The sequence below is a fragment of the Phascolarctos cinereus genome, unplaced genomic scaffold (assembly GCF_003287225.1).
Source record: "Phascolarctos cinereus isolate Bilbo 61053 unplaced genomic scaffold, phaCin_HiC Scaffold_5;HRSCAF=322, whole genome shotgun sequence".
Taxonomy (NCBI): Eukaryota; Metazoa; Chordata; class Mammalia; order Diprotodontia; family Phascolarctidae; genus Phascolarctos; species Phascolarctos cinereus.
Genome location: NW_027555958.1, coordinates 424,246,105 through 424,266,944, shown reverse-complemented (window position 1 = coordinate 424,266,944; position 20,840 = coordinate 424,246,105). Strand labels below are relative to the sequence as shown.

The following is a 20,840-nucleotide window of genomic DNA, read 5'->3' as shown; positions in this document are numbered from 1 at the left end:
TATCAGTATGATACTTGTATTATTTGAAAGTATATTATTGTGGTTTAGCTTTTCACTAGGATTTTATTTTTAAAACAGCTTATAAATCAGTATATACATATATGTTAATAAAATAGTTGTTAATAATATGGCTTTGTAATTACAAATCATATTCATGCCTTTATGCCATTGTCCTGTCCTGTCAAGCAGCCTGTTAAAAGCTGCCTCAGGAATGCCTTAATAATTACCCACTCCACTTATCTTGCCAAACTTGTTTTGTGCTAATGAGTGGGAAGGAGACTTGGGTAATGGGTGAATGCTAAGAATAACATTTTTCATCTTATGATCTCAAAGCACCTAGCAAGTGCTACTTGGCAGCAATTCTTATCTTTTGCTGATAAGGAAACTGAGGCTTTGGAGGGATAAATAATTTTCCTGTTATTCTCCCTGACAGAGAAAGAGCCACTTAATCTGTCCTCTTCTTTTCCAGTCTACAGTTGGGCTTTCCAGGACTACATAAAAAAAAAACCCAAAAAACAACAACCCAAAAACAAACCAACAACTTAGCACTAGACTCTTAATGCTTATTTATTTATTTCCTAATTAAGTATTTGGTAGAGTAAAAAAAAGCCCTGGAGTCAGGAATCAGAGGATTTTGATTTTGATTCCATTCCTGGCTTCAGTACTTACCAGCAGGGTCACATTGGGCAAATTATTTTACCATTGATTTTTTTTTTCCCTCACCATAACTGAGTATACTATTTGCATTACTGCTCTCATAGAGATTTTGTGAGTAAAGTACTTTGTAAACATCTCCGATACAAACTGCCACTTGAATGTGTGCCATGACAGTCTAATTCTAAGAACTAATTTTCCAGTACTGGAGGGGTGAGGCATGGATATGGAAAAAAAGTTGAATTTTTCTTATTTGACACAATCCTCCTTGTTAAAATTTGTGTTTCTTCAGCATTATTTAGTTTTATCGTCCTTGATTTACTTCTGATGCAACAAGCCTATTGTTTGTTATTGCGACTAAAACCTCAATACATTTGATTTTGTTCATCTGGCTATTTAGAATCGCTCTTCATTCTTTTTTGCTCTCGTTCAGTGTTGTCAAAACTAGCGTCCTAAGTAATCCCTCCGGATTCCGAAGATGTAGCAGAAGCGAGTTTTAAAACATTATGGCTGAGGGGTGATGGTGGGGTGGGGGACCATTCCCTAAGAGAATCCAAGGTCTTTTCACTCTGCTTTGATCCGCTTGCAGTTAAGTAAAGTCACGCACGTCTTTCCCACATCCTGTAACAGAACCTGGTAAAACCTGTGTCTTTCTAGAAGGAGGAAAAGTGGAAACTGCCTAATTGAATTAGAACTATCATGCTAGTGGCACCTTTAAGGACCGGAGACTTGGTTGTAAGCTCAGCCTCCTTTACAGCCCACCTCTGAACTCTGATTGACAGAGTGCTGGGTGAGGAGGAGGAGAAGGAGGATGAGGAGGAGGTGATGTGAGGAAAGTAGGGAGGAGGAGGGGCTCGTCTTTTCTCAGATGGCCAATCAGGGAAGGGGGGCGGTGACCCAGTCTCCCTCCTCCCCTCCTTCTCTCCTCCTCTGCCTCCCAGCTTCCCCGCCTCCCTCCCTCCCCGCTTTCCCTCCACCCCCTCCCCTCTCCTCCTTCTCCTCCTCCTCCTCCTCCTCCTCCTCCTCCTCCTCCTCCTCCTCCTCCTTCTCCTTCTCCTCCTCCTCCTCCTCTCCGGCTGTGGTTTTCTGTGTCAGTTTCAGGAGTCCTGAGCCTGAGCTAAACAAAAGCAGGAGGCAGAAGGGGCTGCTGGAGTTTGCAGAGACACGGAGAGGAAGGGAGGCTCTCTCTTCTTTGCCTGCTGCCGCTGCTGGGGGAGATCTGGCTTTTGCAACAGCCCACCCCCTTTGAGATCACTCTGGCTGGGGGTGGGGGTGGGGGGTGGCGGGGGGTGGGGGGGAAAGTTTGCATTGCAATCCCCCTGCCTTCCTCTCTTTTCTCCAGATCAATGCATATTTGCAAAAGGATTAAGCCACAGATTTAAGCTCTGGAGCCCATTTCTGCTTTGCAAAGGAGCCGGGACTAAAAACAACCCAAAATCCAGCTCTGATTTCTTTTCACCAAGTGGGAAGGTGGTTTATTTTTCTTGCTTTTTGGAGTCAACACCCTTCCTCATCAGCCCTCATCCCCACCCTCACCCTGCAACCCTTTCACGCCCCCCCTTCCTCTCCCCACTCCCCATCCTCCCACCATCCTCTAAAAGAGGCAAAGGGATTTTTTTTGGTCCCCCCCCCTCCCCGCTTTATTCTGAAAAGGATTTGGAGACAGCTTGAACGATAAAAAAGCCTTGGTAGTTCCAAGGAGCCGAGCAGAGGAGAAGAGGAGGAAACAGGGGCTGCTGTTGCCTTTGGAGATGGATGATCAGCCCAGGTTGATGCATTCCCATGCTGGGGTGGGGATGGCAGGACACCCCGGCCTGTCCCAACACTTGCAGGATGGGGCTGGAGGGACCGAGGGGGAGGGAGGGAGAAAGCAGGACATTGGAGACATTTTACAGCAAATTATGACCATCACAGACCAGAGTTTGGACGAGGCGCAGGCCAGGTGAGATTGAGGCTTTTCTTTTTCATTTCTTGGGTGGTTTGATTTGTTTGTTTATTTTTTTTCCTTCGGGGAGGGGGCGTGGGGAACAATGGGATTTGAATCACTACGACGCATTCTTTTTCGGGTTATTTCTTTTCCCGTTTTGTGGAGCAACTACATGGCGGAGGAGTAAGATTTGCAGGAGTGTTGTTATTGAAAGTGTAATCGTCCATGCCGTGATGGGTCTGTATACATATGATCTGTGTGTGTATGTATATGAACACATAAACCGAGGCACACAGAGAATGTTGCCAGCTGATCACACCACGGCCCTCAGCACTTTTTACTGCCTTTAAAAAAAGTCACACACAGAAAGCAGAATTGTCAAGTTTGGAACAGCATTCCCCATCTTCCTGTGGGGTCCCCCCCACATTACAGGACAACATGTCCCAAGAACACTTTTATTTGCTAAATTATAAGTTGTCTAATTCAGATCTTTTTGATTATCTTTAATGACTCAAGGGAGGAAAAAAAAATTCTAATTTCCATGTTCTCTTTTCCTTCCCTTCCCCCCACGACCTCCCTTCTGTGTGTGGAACAGGGTATTTCTTTGTCAGTAGTTGTCAGCTATCCAGAGAATATTTTGCATATACTTAATGCTCTCTCTCTTAAGGGGGAAAAATGGGCCGTGGAAAGGAGAAAAATGGAATTTTGCTTGTAGATATGTTGGTCAGCTTTCTGAGAGTCAGGAAAAAATCAGTTGGGTTTTGAATTCTAATTTGGGTCAGTTTCCTAAGCTGTACTGACAGAAACCAGCTATGTATGTTACTCAAAAAAAAAAAAAGGCACAGAAATCAAGATTGTTCTTGTCTATCTCCTTCTGGAGCACCTGAAGGTAGGATGCTAGAAATCATATCTGAGACCGTGGTTGAATTATCTGTGTGTGGACTCCACGGGGCTTGAGGATGTTCCTTGAGGAAATATAATGAGCAAAAGTGCAGTTTTTCAACTTAAACCAGCGCCAAGGAATTGGTATTTCTTATGTTGGCATTTTAGGAAACTGGATTTCAAAATAAAAACACAGAATGCCCAACGTCCCGGACCAAAAGCTTTCCCTTCCCAAACTCTTGGGGGGAAAGAAAAACCAAACAAAATAAAGAAGTCTAATTTCTACTTAGGTCTGTGGGATTGTCCAGCCTTGAAAAGCAGAATCAATCACAGAAGTACCCACCCCCCTTTTTTCAACTTTGGAAACCTTTAGAAGAATGTGTCCTTAAAAAAAAAAGAGCAAACCTCAAATCACTTGGTTATTTTGAGGCTTTATTACATGATGTTTTGACAAAGTGAGAATTTTGAAATGATAGCTGGAGAAGAAACAGCAAAAAGCATAGATTGAATGAATTATTGTATTATTTTAGGTACAAGCACATGCAACACGTAATTCAGAAGTAGGGATATGGAGAGGCTGTTGAAAAGTTGAGAAGGTTTAAGGACCCTTTTCCAAATATAAAAGGAGTGATGTTGGGGGGGGTATAGTTCTCTAGAATTTATTGGTGCCTTTTATAATTTTACAATCTGAAAAAAAGATGGTAGGGGTGGTAAGAATTCTCACTATCATTTATACTCAGAGCTGAACAAATTGTTTCATTACATTGTTTCAGAAAAACACACATACGAATAAACTACTTTATTAAGTTTGAGGTGGGGAAGAAAGGAGATGAGTGGATACTATACATCTTTCTGATCTTCCCATCCTGTGTGTATGTATGTATGTATGTATGTATGTATGTATGTATGTATGTTAGTAACTAGGAAAAAAAACTCATCTTGGAGTTCACCACTTTCAATGAACTAAATAGTGCAAGAGAGATGAGACCTGCTGTTGGGATGGGGAAAAACAATCCCTCTCCCCTTCTACCCCTCTTCCCCTAATCAAATAGGCAAGGTGTATAAATGCCAGCCCTTTGAAACTGAGCAGTTATTTTTGTTTGCATTCAGATATGTGTACAATTAAAAACATTTTGTAGAAACAAATGAAAAGGCTTTGATACCTGCAGAAAGGCACACTCACTCTTTCCCTTTCCTCAACCCCCCACCAAGAAGAGGTTGTTGAAATTGCTAGCTTACTACTTCCTACTTGGTTGCTAAGCATAAGGTGTGTCTTTAGTAAATAGTATAAATTGTGTCCAGTTTTCCTTTTTCTCATTCATTCTTTGACCAAGAGCATTTGTTACTTAGGAAATGTGTAGAATAGGTAGTATATTTCTTAGGTACAAAGGCATATGTCCATTTGGATACTTTCACGGACTGACTGTGGGACTTCTGTACAGTGAATATACAATGTGCTTCTGGGTTCTTTTCCCTAGGAGGAAAGAGTTGATTTAATCGCATGTCTATTTTTTTAACTTTCAAAGGGATTAAAAAAAATAGCATGTGTTTTGAGTGTCAGAGGCTTACATTAATCTTTATGTGTTAATTTTGGTTGGTAAACAGAAATCTCTGAATTCTTGGGCTGGCTATGCTGTATTTTGTTTTCACTAAAAAAACCTACTATGAGTAATTACATAGAAAAATAGAGAGAAAGGTATTGTTTTAATCCTCAAGTTCATGCTGAGCATAAAAACAGTCAAGCAAAGAATCAGTCCACAAGGCAGAATTGGTTCTTTTTCCCCCTCAATATGTGCAAGGTCCTAATTGTAAATAATTGAATTTCAACACCTGCAAATAAGCTGTGTGTGCACAAGAGGTATAATGTGAACATAGAGAAATGAATTTATTCCCCATATGTGTATGCTTGCCCCTGGCAATGCATTTCCATAGTCTTTAACTTGGGGACTGAAATTTTATAAATTGACAGTTCTGCTCAGAAGACCTTTCAAGCATCTTATGTTTATGAGGATGTGGGGGAAGGGGGTGTCTGCAGAATGAATTTGAACACACGGATGAATTCAATTTGGAAAGAAAAAGAAAGACCTTAAAGCTGTGGATGTTGAATAAGAAGTAGAGCTTGGGCAGGGTTATTAACCCATACATTTGGCTTTGCCTGTGTTAATTGCCCTCTGTAGAAGTATTGGTTTAAGAAGGCCACTTTATTGCAACTGCTTTTTAAAAACTATTCATAAACAGGCATAATTTAGATTCATTCTGTTCTGTAGTTAAGCCCCCTCCCTTCCCTCTCTTAATTAACATGATTTCTTTTTCCGTGGTGGGACTCTGTACATTAAGTCATTAAAACAATTGGAGCATACCACAGAGTTATGCTTAGGATATAATTTTGGCTAAACGTTTGGAATTTTTCTTTCCCCCTGTGCATTATCAGCAATTTGATCTCGAAAGTTCACCTAAAGCTGCCGTTCTATAATGTTGTTTCTTTCTTACAGGAAACATGCTTTAAACTGCCACAGAATGAAGCCTGCCTTGTTTAATGTGTTGTGCGAAATCAAAGAAAAAACAGGTAGGGATGGGTTTCTAGACTTTTAAGCATTTTCTTTCTTTCTTTGGCCAAATGGCATCGCTAACCTCTTGCCCTCTGATAGAGGCAACCTTATTTTCTCTTTAAAAAAAAGTTTTTTTTTAAATGAATCAGAGTTATCTAGCATCTTTTATTTAAGTACTAGAATTCCAGAATAAAGGTTGTGAACAGGGCACTGTTGTTTTCCAAATTAACCCTATTTTTCACCATATACCAATATCCCGGGACTGCCTGTAGAAAAAAAAAAGCACCAAATTTGCATGGAGAGTGAGCATGTAGCTTTCATATGTGAAGACCTTCTCTCTCTGTCTCTCTCTGTCTCTCTGTCTCTCTGTCTCTCTCTCTCTCTCTCTCTCTCTCTCTCTCTCTCTCTCTCTCTCTCTCTCTCTCTCTCTCTCTTTCTCTGTCTCCCCCCCCCCAGTTCCTCTGGTTTTCTTGAAATTGGGGCTAAAATATAAGTCCTGAGGGGGGAAATGTATTAAAATGGCGAGTCTTTTGGAGAATGACATTCTGAAAGTGAAAGTCCATTTCCTGGGGAAAGCATGTTTTGATTGATAGTAAAATGTATCTTATTAAGAATGAGGGTGCTTTTAAAGTTTTTCTTTCACTCTTTTCTCCTAATTAAAAGGCCCAAATCAGCTGCTTACTGGGAAAGCCAACCAGGGTGTCTTGTCAGATCTCTCTGCAGAAACCTTAATATTGGATTAGGTGATTGGTTAGTTTAGGGTAGTATCATTTTATGACAGGGAGACTCTTGAATTTAGGAGGACGTAATGGCACAAGAGTACTTATTCTGTTGTTTTCCTACTTTCTAGACCTCAAACCTTGGGGTAATAGCACTTATAGCGCATCCCAGGAGGGCATTTAAATTTTAAAAGCAACAATTAAAAAATAGCAGGCATCAGTCAGAGGTGTTCTTAAACAACAGATGCTAGGGGAGGGCATTTAGCAAAATACTTTGTTTGTTTATTTCATTCCTTTGATTTTCCAAGGTGGGCAAATTCCTGTCTTGGAGGACCAAGGAATTAAGGAGACAGCTGGAAAACTGGGGATGGGGGGGTGGGGAGGTACTGAAGGGTCAGGTATGGAAAAGAAGAGGCCCTTCTTCTTCGACCTGACTCTCTCATTTTAGTGCAGTGCAAAGTACCTGACATTTTATTTATTTATATATTTTTACAACAAGGAGCATAACAGTCAATAATTCATATCTAAACCATATAAGCAAGGGCATGACATGAATGAAAGTGACAATAAATATGATTGCATGCCCGGTTGATATACATTGATAGTTACACATAAAAGGGGGAGGGGGGCGAATAGAGGGAGGGCACCCAGGGTAGCTCTCTTTTGAGTGCTGCATCCCCATGCCCTTCCTTAAATAAATAAATGCTTCAAAGTGTGAGAAACTGATTAGAAATATGGTTACTTGATTCTTGAAGTATATATAAAATGACTACAGCCCTTTGTTGAATGTTATTTGTGAAGCTCGTAACCTAGACAAAGCACCTAAACAGTGACATTCAACCCGCTTGAGTCCTTAAGGTTGCATTGCCAAAGTCTAACCTTATTGGGAAGCTGTTAATTACATTACTCTAGAGACTATGTAATAGATTATATAGATTGTGTATACACATTTCAAAGCAGTTTTTTTTTGGGGGGGCAGTGGTGGCTAACATGCCTCATACTCTGAATTTATTTCCTGAGAGTGAAGAAAAAAATACCTAAGTTTATATGTTGCTGGCTTTTTCTCTCCTTTCTTATTCTTCATTATTTTCCCCTTTCCTCTATATCTACACTGATGATATTTGCTTTGAATATATGAGCCATTGATACTCATTTCCCTCAAAAGAAAATCAAAACTAGATACTACTCCCAGTTGATTTTTTTCTCTGAAAACACAAAACCAAAAACCAGCGGCATAAAGTTGTATGTGATGAGGCTGTCTGAAGAGTGTATAGTTTTTGAAGATACTACATTACATTTCCAGGCCAAGATACAAGTCAGAATCCTTAGACTTTTCATAGTGATGAAGGTGTTTAATTTTAGTCTTCTAATTAAAGCCTTTTTGAGACAGTAGGTCAGAGTTAGATAGTGTAGCTTAAGATCCACTACAGGTAATTTTTTTTCTTTAATATTGGCTGTCTCTTTAATATTGGCTGTAATATCATAAGAAGTTACTATATTCATGAGAATAAAAATCCCCAAGACATCATTTAGGGCTGGAGTCAATTAAAAAAAAAAGATGCCTTGTAAACATATTTGTGATTTTAGAAAAAAAAAAAGAGATCTGCTTAAAATAAAGTTTATCTTTTCTTCAGGTTAAAATAAAAATAAAATTCTTTCTGAAAGAATGTGAGTTGTAAAAGGTAGGAACTATTGGTCATGGTGAGTTAGCATTACTGAAGAGGAAGTAAATGTAAAGACAGAATCCAGGACAAGGGAATGCTCTGGGCAAAACTAAAAATTTAGACTTTTTTTTTTTTGCTTGTGAAGGGCCAGGGTGGGGAAGATAGATGTGCCATATCAATGGGAAATAGGTAGACACCAGTGGTATGTGAACGTTCCATAGTAAGGTAGGAGTTGTCTATGATGTCTTGAAAAGAACCTCTCCAATTCCAGAACATGATTAGTACGTGACTCAAGAGCTGCTGTAGACTCCCTGATGTGATGGCATATCTTTCATGGGGTTAATGTGTCGGAGAAACATAAAATGTCTGTAAAGTTGCCCAAGCGTTCTTTTCGACACAGAGATGCCGAAGCGATCCTGTTAGTGCACACATTCCTTCGTTGTTTGGAGGGCCCTCATTGGCATTACTTTTACCCTCATTTCCCTTTGGGGAACATTTTGGTGCTTCTATCTTGTGGGCTATAGAATGGCTGGGTGTTGGGGTGGTTTTCTTTGTCAATGTAAAGTTTTGATATTTGTCTTTGCTTGGGCCAAATTCCTGAACTTGGATTATTGTTAGGAGATGTACAACTCGGAGAAGGGCACAGTAGTCATGATACTGATTTATTCCTTTGTGCTATTTTTAGGGTTTTTTTTGTTGTTGTTGGAGGTTTGGGAGGTAAATAGGAAAACTCCCTCACATTGACTTATATGCCTTTTAGAACTTTAAAAAACAACAACCAGGCAGATCTGTCTAAATTACAACTGATTGATCGGTATTTAAGACCGAAATCACTGTGGGCATATTTAAAAAAAAATACATGAGGTTCTTTGCTTCAGGGTGCGGGTGGATTATTATGATGCCCTTTTTTTTTCTTCTCTTCAATAAGGATTATATACACTAACAAAAACATTTGGTTGACAAGCTATTAAAAAAAACAAAACAAAACTGTGTAAGCCTATGTTTCAGCTGCATGCGTTTTATACTATTTTCTCATTGTGGAGACCCATAAGAGAGAGGGGATACAGGATATGGGACCATTTAATATGACTTTGCCTTTGGTTTTAAGAACTATTCCTTGTCATCTGACATATTAGCAGTAGGATCAGAGGTAGGAGGGAGAAGGTTGGGGGGGGGAGAAAGCGTCAAACAAATTCCATTTCTTAAAAAGACCTTGAATAATTTTTTTTCTCCTGAATCTCCTGTTATTTGTCTTCTTTGTCAAAATCGTGGAGGTTTTAAAAGTAGGAAAAACACTCAAAATTTTTTAGGTGCAGTTTACTAAGCAGAATATTTATAGCTGGCAATGAATAGCTGCAATTGTTGTGAATAGTTTTTAATTTTAGAACATAATAGCTATATCTGGCACTTTGCAGCCCTTTTCCCTCTGTGCATTATCTGCATTGAAGTTAAATCAAATCATTGGAGGAGGTAAAAAATTTTTTTCCTTAACACCTCTTTGTTCTCTTTCTTTCTTTTTCTCTCTGTGTTCAATTAACACCCCCATCAGAGAACTGTAGTGTTTTTTTAAAAAATGCCTAGTACCGTATTTCACTTCTGACACCCTCCCTTATTATTCTCGCCTGCCTTTTCTTTTTAATATGGCAATTACATTATGGGGTTTCTCTCCCCCCCCCCCTTTAAAAGCACTGGAGAATTGTGTGTGTGTGTGTGTGTGTGTGTGTGTGTGTGTGTGTGTGTGTGTGTGAGAGTGTGTGTGTTAGTGAGTGTGTGTGTGTCTGTGTCTGTGTGTCTCTGTGTCTGTGTGTGGGTGCATTGAGGGTATTGTGGAGGGAAGCTGTATATTGCAAAGGAAACGTATCTGATGGGTTTGGGCCTTGGGCAGGGGACAGAGAAATAACTTCAAATGATGTAAAGTGCTCTCTGATCAGATTCCTTTTGGAAGTCAAGGTGGCGGGAGTGACTTTTCTGAGACACTTGTCTTTAACAGGCAAATGCTAGCTTAGCTTTTTTCTCTTCTGATGAGAAAGCTTAAGGAGGCACCGTCGAGTCCCATGGATTTATAAGAATATATATTATAATTTTTAGAGAAGAAAGAATGGAAGTTATAAGAACAAAGTTTCACTCTAACACTTTATGGGAAAAAATATGTTTTTAATGGAGAGGTAGAATGATTAGGGAGTATATTATTTATTAGAAATATCAATTCCAGCAATAGAGCTACAGTGGTGGGACAGAGTGCGGAACATGGAGTAAGATGAAATTTATCACAGGCTATTTCTCAGTAAACCTTTCGGGCAAGGTGTCTATATAATGCATTTTGAGAGATGATTTAGCAAGGCAAAGAGAGAGAAAAGGATTGTGACTACAGTTGTCGGTAACTCTCTGAAGGCTCATGGTGTTGGAAATGCCCTGGCTATAGTCAATTCCAGAAATATAGGAATTATGTGTGTTGGGGCAATTGGGGCGGAACTGAGGAAGCAGTGATTGAAGGCAAAATGAAGGAAGTGGAATTGGATATGTAAGACGTGTGTGTGTGTGTGTGTGTGTGTGTGTGTGTGTGTGTGTGTATATGTAGATAGAGGATTCGGTTTGGCTGTTGTATCCCTTGCCTCTGGGGCACTGAGATGGACAGATAGTCTCAGGGTAGCCCTGGATGAGTATGGGTATCTTCTTGTCCTCACTGAAGAGGAAGGAATATGGGCTACAGCTCTGGATGGGCTGAGGGTGGCATTGCCTGCTTGTATAATTACAGCTCTCTGCTGGTACTCAGGCCCTTTCTCCTGTTGTTTGCTGCTGTGGCATGCATGGCCACAGCTGCCTCTCTCTGTAGTCTCTGTCCTTGTTAAAGAGGGTGAACTTTATTTTTGTTTCAAAAGAAATCTACAAACAACCAGACAAAACAAAACTCGGAACGCATTCAGATTAAGAAGGGTTTATTTTTTACCCCATATTTAAAATATAGTACTGGTTTCTTTAAGGGACCTGGGTTCTTAAAATCACTGTTGGGAAATTTTATTTTTACCTTTAGGTTCCATCTTGTTTTTAGATGGTTTCTGCTGTGTTGAGAAATTGATCAGGCAGGCTCTAACCTACAGCTTTGGTGTTTTGATTTTTGTTTTTGTATTTGTATTTGTATTTTTTTTTGTTTTATTTTATTTTGTTTTTAAGCATCAGTCTGAGAGTCCAAAGGCCAGAGTTCCAACTTGGACTCAGCCAGTTCTGTTCCATGTGTGGTTCTTTGACCCTGGGCATGACATCTCACATGTTGGAGCTCCTCAATTCAGCACAGGCCCTGTGAGGATAATTACCCCTGATATTCTCCCCCTCAGCCTACCAAGAAGGGTGTGGTAACAGTTAATGAAATGCAGCAATTGATAAATAAAAACTGGTAGAGAATTAATGAGATGTTTGCAAAGAGCTTTGAATTCTCTGGTCTATGTAAACAAAATATGCCATTATAGTTGTATGAAAATAATATCAGGACACATGGCCTATTCTGTTTTACACAGAGTTTGTGATGGTTAACTTTTGGGACAGGTGGGTGCCTTTTAATTAGCATTAGTAAACATTGAATGGTAGTGTTTCAATATCTATTCCATAAAAGATTACTATAGATCCAATATTGGCTGTCTCTACATCTGAGCATTTTCCTTGATCGGTTCCGGCCAATTGCAATCCTGAAAATAGACTCTGTTGTTTATTGGTGAGAAGGATGTAATTAGGTCCTGAAGCCCATCTTCTGGATTATAACAGTAGCTTGTTGAAAGTCAACCAATATAGCTTGCTATCTCTTAATTATCCATGGTAATGAGAGACAGGAATGCACATTGATAATTCAGTAACTGCTTTTTATCCATGGTTTGAACCTTATCTTTTGCTGAATATTTTATCAGAAATGCCAAAAAGCAATATATTGGATTTGAGATTTACTTCCTTTTATTTTTCCTATCCACTATCTCTTGGAGGTGCTAATGAGCAGTGGGTAGACCTTCTGGGACGGTAGAAGGCACTAGAGAGAGAAAATAGGAAAGGACAACAAGGAAGGCTAACAAAGGTCTGGCACATTCCTCAAATAGGGCAATAACCTTTGAAAATCTAGAGCTGAATGTATTGCCAATGGCATTTTTTCTTTAGCTCCAGAGACCGACTGAGGCATTGCATATGAAGCAAGGTGGAAAAGCACTGTGTCTTTGAGATTGAGAACCCATAGCTGTGGAAAGCAGGAATCATACACATAGTGAGCTGACATAGGCTAATTATTCAGACCCGTCATCTTGTGTCTCGTACTTTAGGAAAAATGTTATCCTGAGCCTAAGCAAAAAACACTAGACACAGATCTGGGGGGCTTTAGGCAGAATTGTAAAGTAGAGGAAATGTTGATCTTTGGGACCCTCAGCCATCCTTTTCTTTGAACTCTGTGACATCTTTCAGTGACATCCTTTCTGTTTTTTTTCCCCCTCATGCATCCAATACACTCAGGCTGGGGCTCTTTTCTCTCCTTCTACCTTTCCCCAACAAAACTTGCTTTCAAAATCTGGTAAAACTTATTTACACTGAAGTGTAAATGAATGATAAGTTTTAATATGCTACCCCTTGGGTGGCATATTTACATTTTAATAGGGGACAAAGTCTTATTACAGAGAAATAAGTCTTTAATTAGCAGAATTTCTACTAAAAGAGAACAGGGATTTTCTTTTTTTCAGGGGGGCAGTGCTGAAGGGAGGTATGCACATTGGAAGGCCTTCTCGGCATGTCTGATCTCCTGCTTGGTAGGTTGCTGTTTAATATGGCAGGTCAAGGTTCATCAGCTCTATCTCCCTAACTTCCCACCCTACCTGGGTGCTGCTGGGCCCTTACCCCTATCTCTAAAAGGTTATTAGCATGAGGAAAGAAAAAAAAAAGATCCTCAAGAGCAGCTTAGCTAGAAAAGTCCTTGGAACTCAAAGAAAAGAACATCAGACTGGTTGCAAAATGGGCCAATCCTCAATTTGGCATCAGTTAGGCCCCCAATTTACCCTTGCACTCTGGCTGGCTCTTTAAACTAGGACAAAGCAGTCCTGCCGTGGGAGCCTCCCTGTTTCCCAGCCTTCCCTTTCCCAATACAAAAATTTGGTTTAAGAGTTATGTGGTGGTTACAATTTTCAGAGTAATAGAAACATCTGATATTATTTTATGGTCATTATTACCATGTTCTAAAGTAAAACTACACAAGTCATGTTTTGAGGTGGGTATTGTGAATGTCTTACCCTTCTTTCTCCTTTTTGCTATTTTTCTGTTTTCTTGGATCTTCCTCCTCATGCATTGTTTTCTTGGCCTTAATAAAACCTGGAGGAGTCCCTAAAAAAGGATGCGTTATTTGGGTGCTGCCATCTTGCTTGTTAGGATAAAAGCACATGGAAGCAAACACAGTGGACTCTATGCAAAGGCCTTGGTTTGGGGGAAAGGGGATCCAGGTTGGGAAACTTCTGACACATACTTTTTGATTCTTAATTTCTTCTTCTCCTTCTTCTCCTCCCCCCCCCCTCCGCCTTTTCTTCCTTCTTCCAACCCTCTACGTTTTTTCTAGATTGTCATGTGAAAATGGCTGTAATTGTATTGAAGCTCTGGGATGCATTGTTCAGCATGAGCCTTCCAAGACGATCTTAGGTGTGCCCCCAGCATTCCATTTCATTTAGTTGATTCTATGATTCAAAGAAAAATAATGTTTTCTCATCCGTGTTTCATGTCTATCCATTTCTAGTCTAGAGATCACTTTTTTTTTGTTTGTTTGTTTTTGGCGAGGCAATTGGGGTTGTCACTTGCCCAGGGTCACACAGCTAGTAAGTGTCAAGTGTCTGAGGCTGGATTTGAACTCAGATCCTCCTGACTCCAAGGCCTGAGCTCTATTCACAGCACCACCTAGCTGCCCCTGGAGATCACTTTTGAAAATTGAAGTGTAATAGCAGGCCTTAGTAGATAAATAGATTATAGATGGGTAGATGAATGGATAGATAGACAGATAGGTGGATGGATGGATGATAGAACTCTTATTGGTGAAGAAATAGGGCCTACCAATGGGAGTTAGAAGATATGGGCTTGTTTTTTATAGTGCAAACTTGGTGGGTGACCTTTGAGAAGTTATTTTGCTGTTCTCCCTCTCATTCACTCAGCCGTAAAATGGAAATAATGCTTGTCTTTGTGAAGCTTGTGCAGAATTTAGTGTAATAATTAGATCAGAGGGTCCTAGCTCTGTGTGTGTGTGTGTGTGTGTGTGTGTGTGTGTGTGTGTGTGTGTGTGTGTGTGTATGTGTGTGTATGTGAGTGAGTCCTTGGGCAACTTTTGAACCTCCATTGCCTTAGCTCTTGAGGTCTCTTCCAGCTCTGACATTCTATTGACTTGGCTTCCTTAAAATATGGCAGTCAGTAGATGAGATTAGAAAGGTAGAGTTTATCTCATGGTTTGAGCTGGGATAGAAAGGAATATGTTTACCTGGTGGCCCTGTGCTGTTTAGGGCAGAGGAGGATGAATGTGGTATTTCATTTTTCTCTGTAGCTCAGGGTTTTTCTAGTTTTTTTTTTTATTAGCCAATTTGAGTCTTGGAGTGTTTGTTATTCCAACAGATGCACTCTGTAATTGTCATTGTTACTTGACTTGAAACTCTGTGCCTCTGTCTTTTATTGATAACAAGGAAAGCTTCCCAAAAACTATTGTGATGAGCCTGAGGAAATGCCTGTGCATGAATGTGACTTCCACCAGAGTCTACTATGAGAAAGCACTTTAGACGTATGTGTGTGTGTGTTTCTTGACCTCTGAGAATTTTTCATTGGAAGGCATTTAGTCAAGAGCCGTGTACCCTTATTAAAAATATTTAAAAACAAAGGTCAAGGTATCATTATCAGGACTGCAACCTCCCCTTTGCATAGGGCTTCCTTACTTCCAACATCTATAACCCTTAACCCTTTTTGCTGAGTGCAGTATCAGGATGATGGTGAGTGTCAAGGGTGCTGTGGGCAGTGTAGGGGTATAAATTACAGAGGCTGGAGATGTCAAGACATTGTGTGATGAATAAATGTAAGCATTTTAGTCATGGGGCCAATTACAGAAGGAGGGAGAAACTAAGAGGTAAAGGGGGAAAGTAAGGGTTCTGAGTTATGGAGGAAAAGTGATAGGGGAGCAGACTGGAAAGGGTTAAGGGAAACTAAGCTAAGTGGGAACTTAGGTAACTTGAAAAAAAGTTGAAAAAAGAAGGTAAGTGGATGAACATGGCAGCAAAGTCACATGACCTTGGGCTAATAAGTGAGGCCTCCTTTTAGACAGGATAATAACGCAGGGAGCTGGGCGTTGGTAGACAGGCGTCTTAGTCCCCCTGCAGTGCACTCTGCACAATTAGCCTTTCAGAAGTGGGGGCTGGAGGAGGGAGGGGAGAACCCCCCATATCAAATCTGTTTACTTAACCAGAGGGCTGATTTACATGTCATACATGACATAAAAGTAATGCACAGCCCACCTCTTGTCCCCTTCCCCCCGCATCTCCCCAATGTGGTCTCCCTTCCTCACATAGAGCCTCCCCCCACTCCTGTCTGTCCCCTCCCACTTAAGTAAGAGAAATTGCTCCATAAATTAGAGTGGAGTGAAGAGAATGTCAAGGACCACCAGTGTGTGGGCAGAGGACACACGGACACTGTCTATACAGTCAGGCAGTTTCACTCCCCAGCTTCTCATCTCCTAGTCAGGCTTCTTTGTCAGCGGGATTTCTCAGACATGGGATAAGAGTTTTCTTTCTGTGTTGTGTTTTTTCTAATTTCCCTATTCATCGATGATGCCTCTGTCTCCTTTCTGAGGGATCCTGCTGAGCCTGGGGGCACTGTGCCATAGACTAGTGCTTCTGGATCTGGCCCCCTGGGTTATTTCTTCCCTCTCCCCTTCCCCATCCTTTACTAGACTCCTCCCGCACAGCTGACCCCTCTTGTCCTTCTCCTTGAAGCTTCCTTCTGTTCTGAGGGTGGTAAAGGGAGAAGATTCCCCCAAGAGAAAATACACAGGAGCCATAATGCCTTTATTAAAAACCTCCTAATATGGACTTGAGTTGTGACTAGCAATGGCCTCTCCGTGGACTGCATGGGAGCCGCTGCTGCCCGTCCTCCTCAGGGAACTGACGCAGGCTCAGATCCACTCTGCACTGACTTTTCCCGTATGCAAGGGCCCATGCAATGCAGACCTGAGTGGTGGCTGTTTTGTGTACAGGAGTGAAATCCACAAGGCAGAATGTGAGTGTCTGTTGCAGGTTCTTTCTCCCTAGGCTCTGCGGTTCTGTATTAAATGAATCAAATACTTTATAATCCAAAGTCCCTGGAGAAACCTTACCCTCTTCCCCTGGCTCCATTCCTACAGAGGGCGGCAGCAGCAGCAGCAGCCTTCATGTCATCTTTCCTCTGGAGAGATTTTTTAACCCAAAGAACCTTGGCTTACTTTAAACAATGCTGACATTTGTTTTTGTTAAGCTTGGTCTGATTTCTTTAACATTTGAAACAGGTTTGAGTTCTGCAAACATACCCTGTTCTTCCCAGGCCGCTTTCTCCTTCTTGGAGAAATAACTAGAGGGGCCTCTAATCTGCCTTATTTTTATAAAAGTCTTGGGAAAATGGATAACCATTAAAAAAAAAATTCCCCAGCGCAGTTGTCTCCTTATACCCAGCTTTCTGGAGCCAAGTCAGGAAGGGGCCATCATCATACTCATAACTAACTGTATTGCTTTATTTTTTTTTTACTTGCAAACCTACACTGGAAATGGTGGTTCCAATTTTTATTATTATTAGTAGTAGTAGTATTAATTACTACTACTGCTACTGCTATTGCCACTACTACTTTTGCTGCTGCTGCTACTATATGTATTATTATGTTTCATTGTTACTTTACAGGGCTGGTTGACGGGGAACAACATTATACTTTTTGTAAACTTCCCATTGGCTGGATGTTAAGGCAGTTAAATGTCACAGTGAGTAGAGCACTGGACCTGGAGTGAGAAAGAACTGAGTTCCAATTTCACCTCAGACACTAATTAACTATGTGACCCAGGGAAACTCACTTTATCGCTATCTGCCTCAGTTTTCTCATCTGTAAAATGGGAATAATAATAATATCTACCTTATAGGGTTGTTATGAAGATAACATATTTATCAATGCTAGTTGTCATCATTATTATTATGAGGATGGGGTTGAGGACAAAAAAACAAAACATGACTAATGCCAGTAATATAGATAATATATATGCATATATATACATATATACATATACACATATATACATATATATATATGTATATACACACACACACACACACACACACACACACACACACACATACATATTGAGGGCTTCTCCTATCTAGATTTGTACCAATCTTTGATCATAAGGCCAAAGAATTGAGATCATTATTCTGGATCAGTTTCTCACCTCCAGTAACTCTGAGAGAGAATTATAGTGTTATTATGGAAATGGGGATAATAATAACATCTGCTTCACAGGATTGTTGTGAGCATAAAATAATATTTATAAATGCTAGTTATTGTTATTATAATTATTATTCTTGGAGAGAGGATGAGGGTCAGGAAAGATATATATCTAAATTGAAGACTGTGGATTTGTACTATCACAGGCTTTGATCCTAAGGCTGAAGAGCTGAAATCATTAATTCTGAATCAGTTTCTCACTACTGGTATCCCTGGGAGAGCACTAGAGGGCTATCATTTAGATGGAAAGAGTGCTGAATTTGTAATTAGAAGATCTGAGTTCAAATCCCAGATCTGATGTTTACTGCCTTTTTGGTCTTGGTCAATGCACTTAATTTCTCAGGACCTCAGTTTCTTCATCTGTGAAGTGTGGGGGGTTAGAACAGATGACCTCTGACATTCTTTCTAGTTTTGAAGATATGATCTTATGATTCTAAGAGTGGACATGACATTAATTCTATTATAGTTATTTTTTTTACATAGATAGTAGTAATAATAAAGTCACAACAATAATAAATAATCTTAGAGAAAATAATCTTCCAGTTTTCCCATTTTGGTTAATCCTTTCATCTGCTTTAAATCCTTATTGAGTGTTATCTTCTAAGTATTTATAGCTTATATATGTATGTATATATGTATGTATATATATATATATATACATATATATATTTACTGAAGATGGAAGCAGACTCTAGACTTTGAAGACAGGGACTGTTTTCATTTTATTTTGTACTTCTAATACAGGGCTTTGTATATAGTAGACCCTTAAATTCTTGATGAGTTGAATTGGTTAGTTTGATTGAATTGTCTGGAGCTTGGTTGGAAAGTCCAATATGCTTGCCCTTGCTCAAGGAGAAAATGTGCTCAGTCCCTTCCATGTGGCCCATTCAATAATATCGGCCTCCCAAGTATATAGACAGTTCTTGCCTTTCCTTTTCTTCCCTTCTTTGAACCTTGTCCCTTTCCAAATGGTGGTAGTTGAAACTAATATTATTAGTTTTTAATGGTTGCTGGAATATTTCTAAACATCAAATGCCTCTGTTAAGCAACTCTTATAGCCCATGAATTAAATGGCAAAATTAAAAACAACCAAAAGACCCATACCTGCTGATTTTTGCTGGGTTTATGTGTTAAGCCTTTAGAGAGTGCTCAGCTGATGGGAATTACAAAGTGATTCTGTTCCTTTTTTGTTCTATTATTAATTTTTTAAAAAAATGTACTGAGTGCCTCCTGTTATAAGTCACCTTAGGAGGTGATTTATGCACCAAAGTAAGTTATCTCCCATGATCCTATGATCTTTCAGGAATTGGGAAGAACAGAGTCAGTGCCAGGATACTGGAGACAGACCAGTGTTATCCTGGGGAAGATCGAAACTTTAAATCAGTGAGTTTGATGGATACTGCTGGTAAAATACTAGAATGGATTACTAGTAGATGTTTTGTGAGCACTTTGAAAGGGAAACTATGATTACTGGAAATTTCTACCATTATGGCTAAACTAAGAGAAAGCCTTATGAGTCTAACCTTAGGTTTTGTTTGTTTGTTTGTTTTTTGCACAGAGTTACTAGATAGGGTTGGTTGAATACCTCTGAGTATTTAGCAAGGTTTTAGCAAAGCATCTGGCATGCTCTTGTAGCTGGATGGTTGGTGATTTGGTGGATTCAAAACTGATTCAGTAATTATATTTGCCCTAAAATACTTTTGTTTAATGGATTGCTGTTAATTTACAGCATAGGTTATGAAGTTGGGGTCTTTGAATTAGTTTTAAAATATTTTGATAACTATATTTCCATATAATTGGCTTCCTTTGTAATTATATTTTATGCATTTAAAAATATTATTCTGAGAAGGAAAGGGCTTTTCCAGGCCGCCAAATGGGTCCACAACAGAACACAGATAAAAAACCTGTGGTCAACAGAGAGATGTACCATAGGGCTTTTTTTCTTGATCCTGTTCTACTTAACATTTTATGAAAGATCTGGGTGAAGACATAGATGGCACACTTACTAAATTTACGGATGACACAGAGCTGGAAGGTGTAGCTAATTCATTGAATGACAAAACCGTGATCCAAAATAATGATGGACCAGTTATTTAACAAGACAAAATGCAATAGAAACAAGTAGAAAATTATGAACATAAGCTGAAAAAAATCAGAACAAGCACTGAACAGGGGAAACTTGGCTTAACAAGAACACAGGGGGAAGAGAACTAGGAGTCTGAATTGACTGCAAACTCAGTGTGACTCAGCAGTGTGATGTAGCAGCTGAGAAAGCTAATGTAACCTTGGGCAGCAGTAACAGAAGTGTAGTGTCCAGAAACAGGAGGTTCTAATGCCATTGTACTCTCTACTGCTTTTGTTATACCTCACATATCATTGTATGTTCACTTCTATATGCTACATTTTTTTGTTTGTTTTTTGGAGGGACGTCTGGCAGGCTAGAGGGCAACCAGGATGGTGAGAGAACTCAGTCATGTGATACTAGGAACAACTAGGTAAAGGAGCTTGGGATAGTTACCAAAAAGCCTGCCATTACGATTATCCTTGGATATCTAAAGAGCTGTCACAAAGATGAGGGCTTAGTTGGATTCTTTGAAATCCTTGAGGGCAGAACTAGGTATAACGAGTAGGAGTTACAGGGTGGCAGATTTGAGTGTGATATAAGGAAAACCTTCCTAATAATTTGTTATTCAGTTGTTTTCAGTCGTGTCCTACTCTTCATGACCCCGTTTGGTATTTTCTTGGCAAAGATACTAGAATGATGTGCCATTTCCTTCTCCATCTCATTTTACAGATGAGGAAACTGAGGGCAAACAGGGTTAAACTTTTGAATGTCTGAGGTGAAATTTGAAGTCAGGAGAGTTTGAAACAAAATCTCAGACTTATAATCAAGTGGAAAGGTTAAGCCACATACTCAAATACCTGTAATACAATTCAGTATGTGATTGAGGG

General features: G+C 39.8%; 1 protein-coding gene across 3 annotated transcripts in view; it reads left to right on the top strand.

Moving 5' to 3' along the window:
* The first annotated feature begins 1,932 nt into the window (after positions 1-1,932).
* The window catches only part of PBX1 (PBX homeobox 1), a 333,027-nt gene continuing 314,119 nt past the window's right edge, over positions 1,933-20,840 (top strand). Inside the window, exons 1-3 of one of the 3 annotated variants that reach the window (XM_020988599.2) lie at positions 1,934-2,124; positions 2,308-2,596; positions 5,956-6,029. In XM_020988599.2, the coding sequence (XP_020844258.1) occupies positions 2,406-2,596; positions 5,956-6,029 (265 nt within the window). In that variant the 5' untranslated portion in view covers positions 1,934-2,124; positions 2,308-2,405. Of the gene's footprint in view, positions 2,597-5,955; positions 6,030-20,840 lie in introns of all 3 variants that reach the window. The other 2 variants (XM_078156520.1, XM_020988600.2) reach the window with 2 other exon arrangements.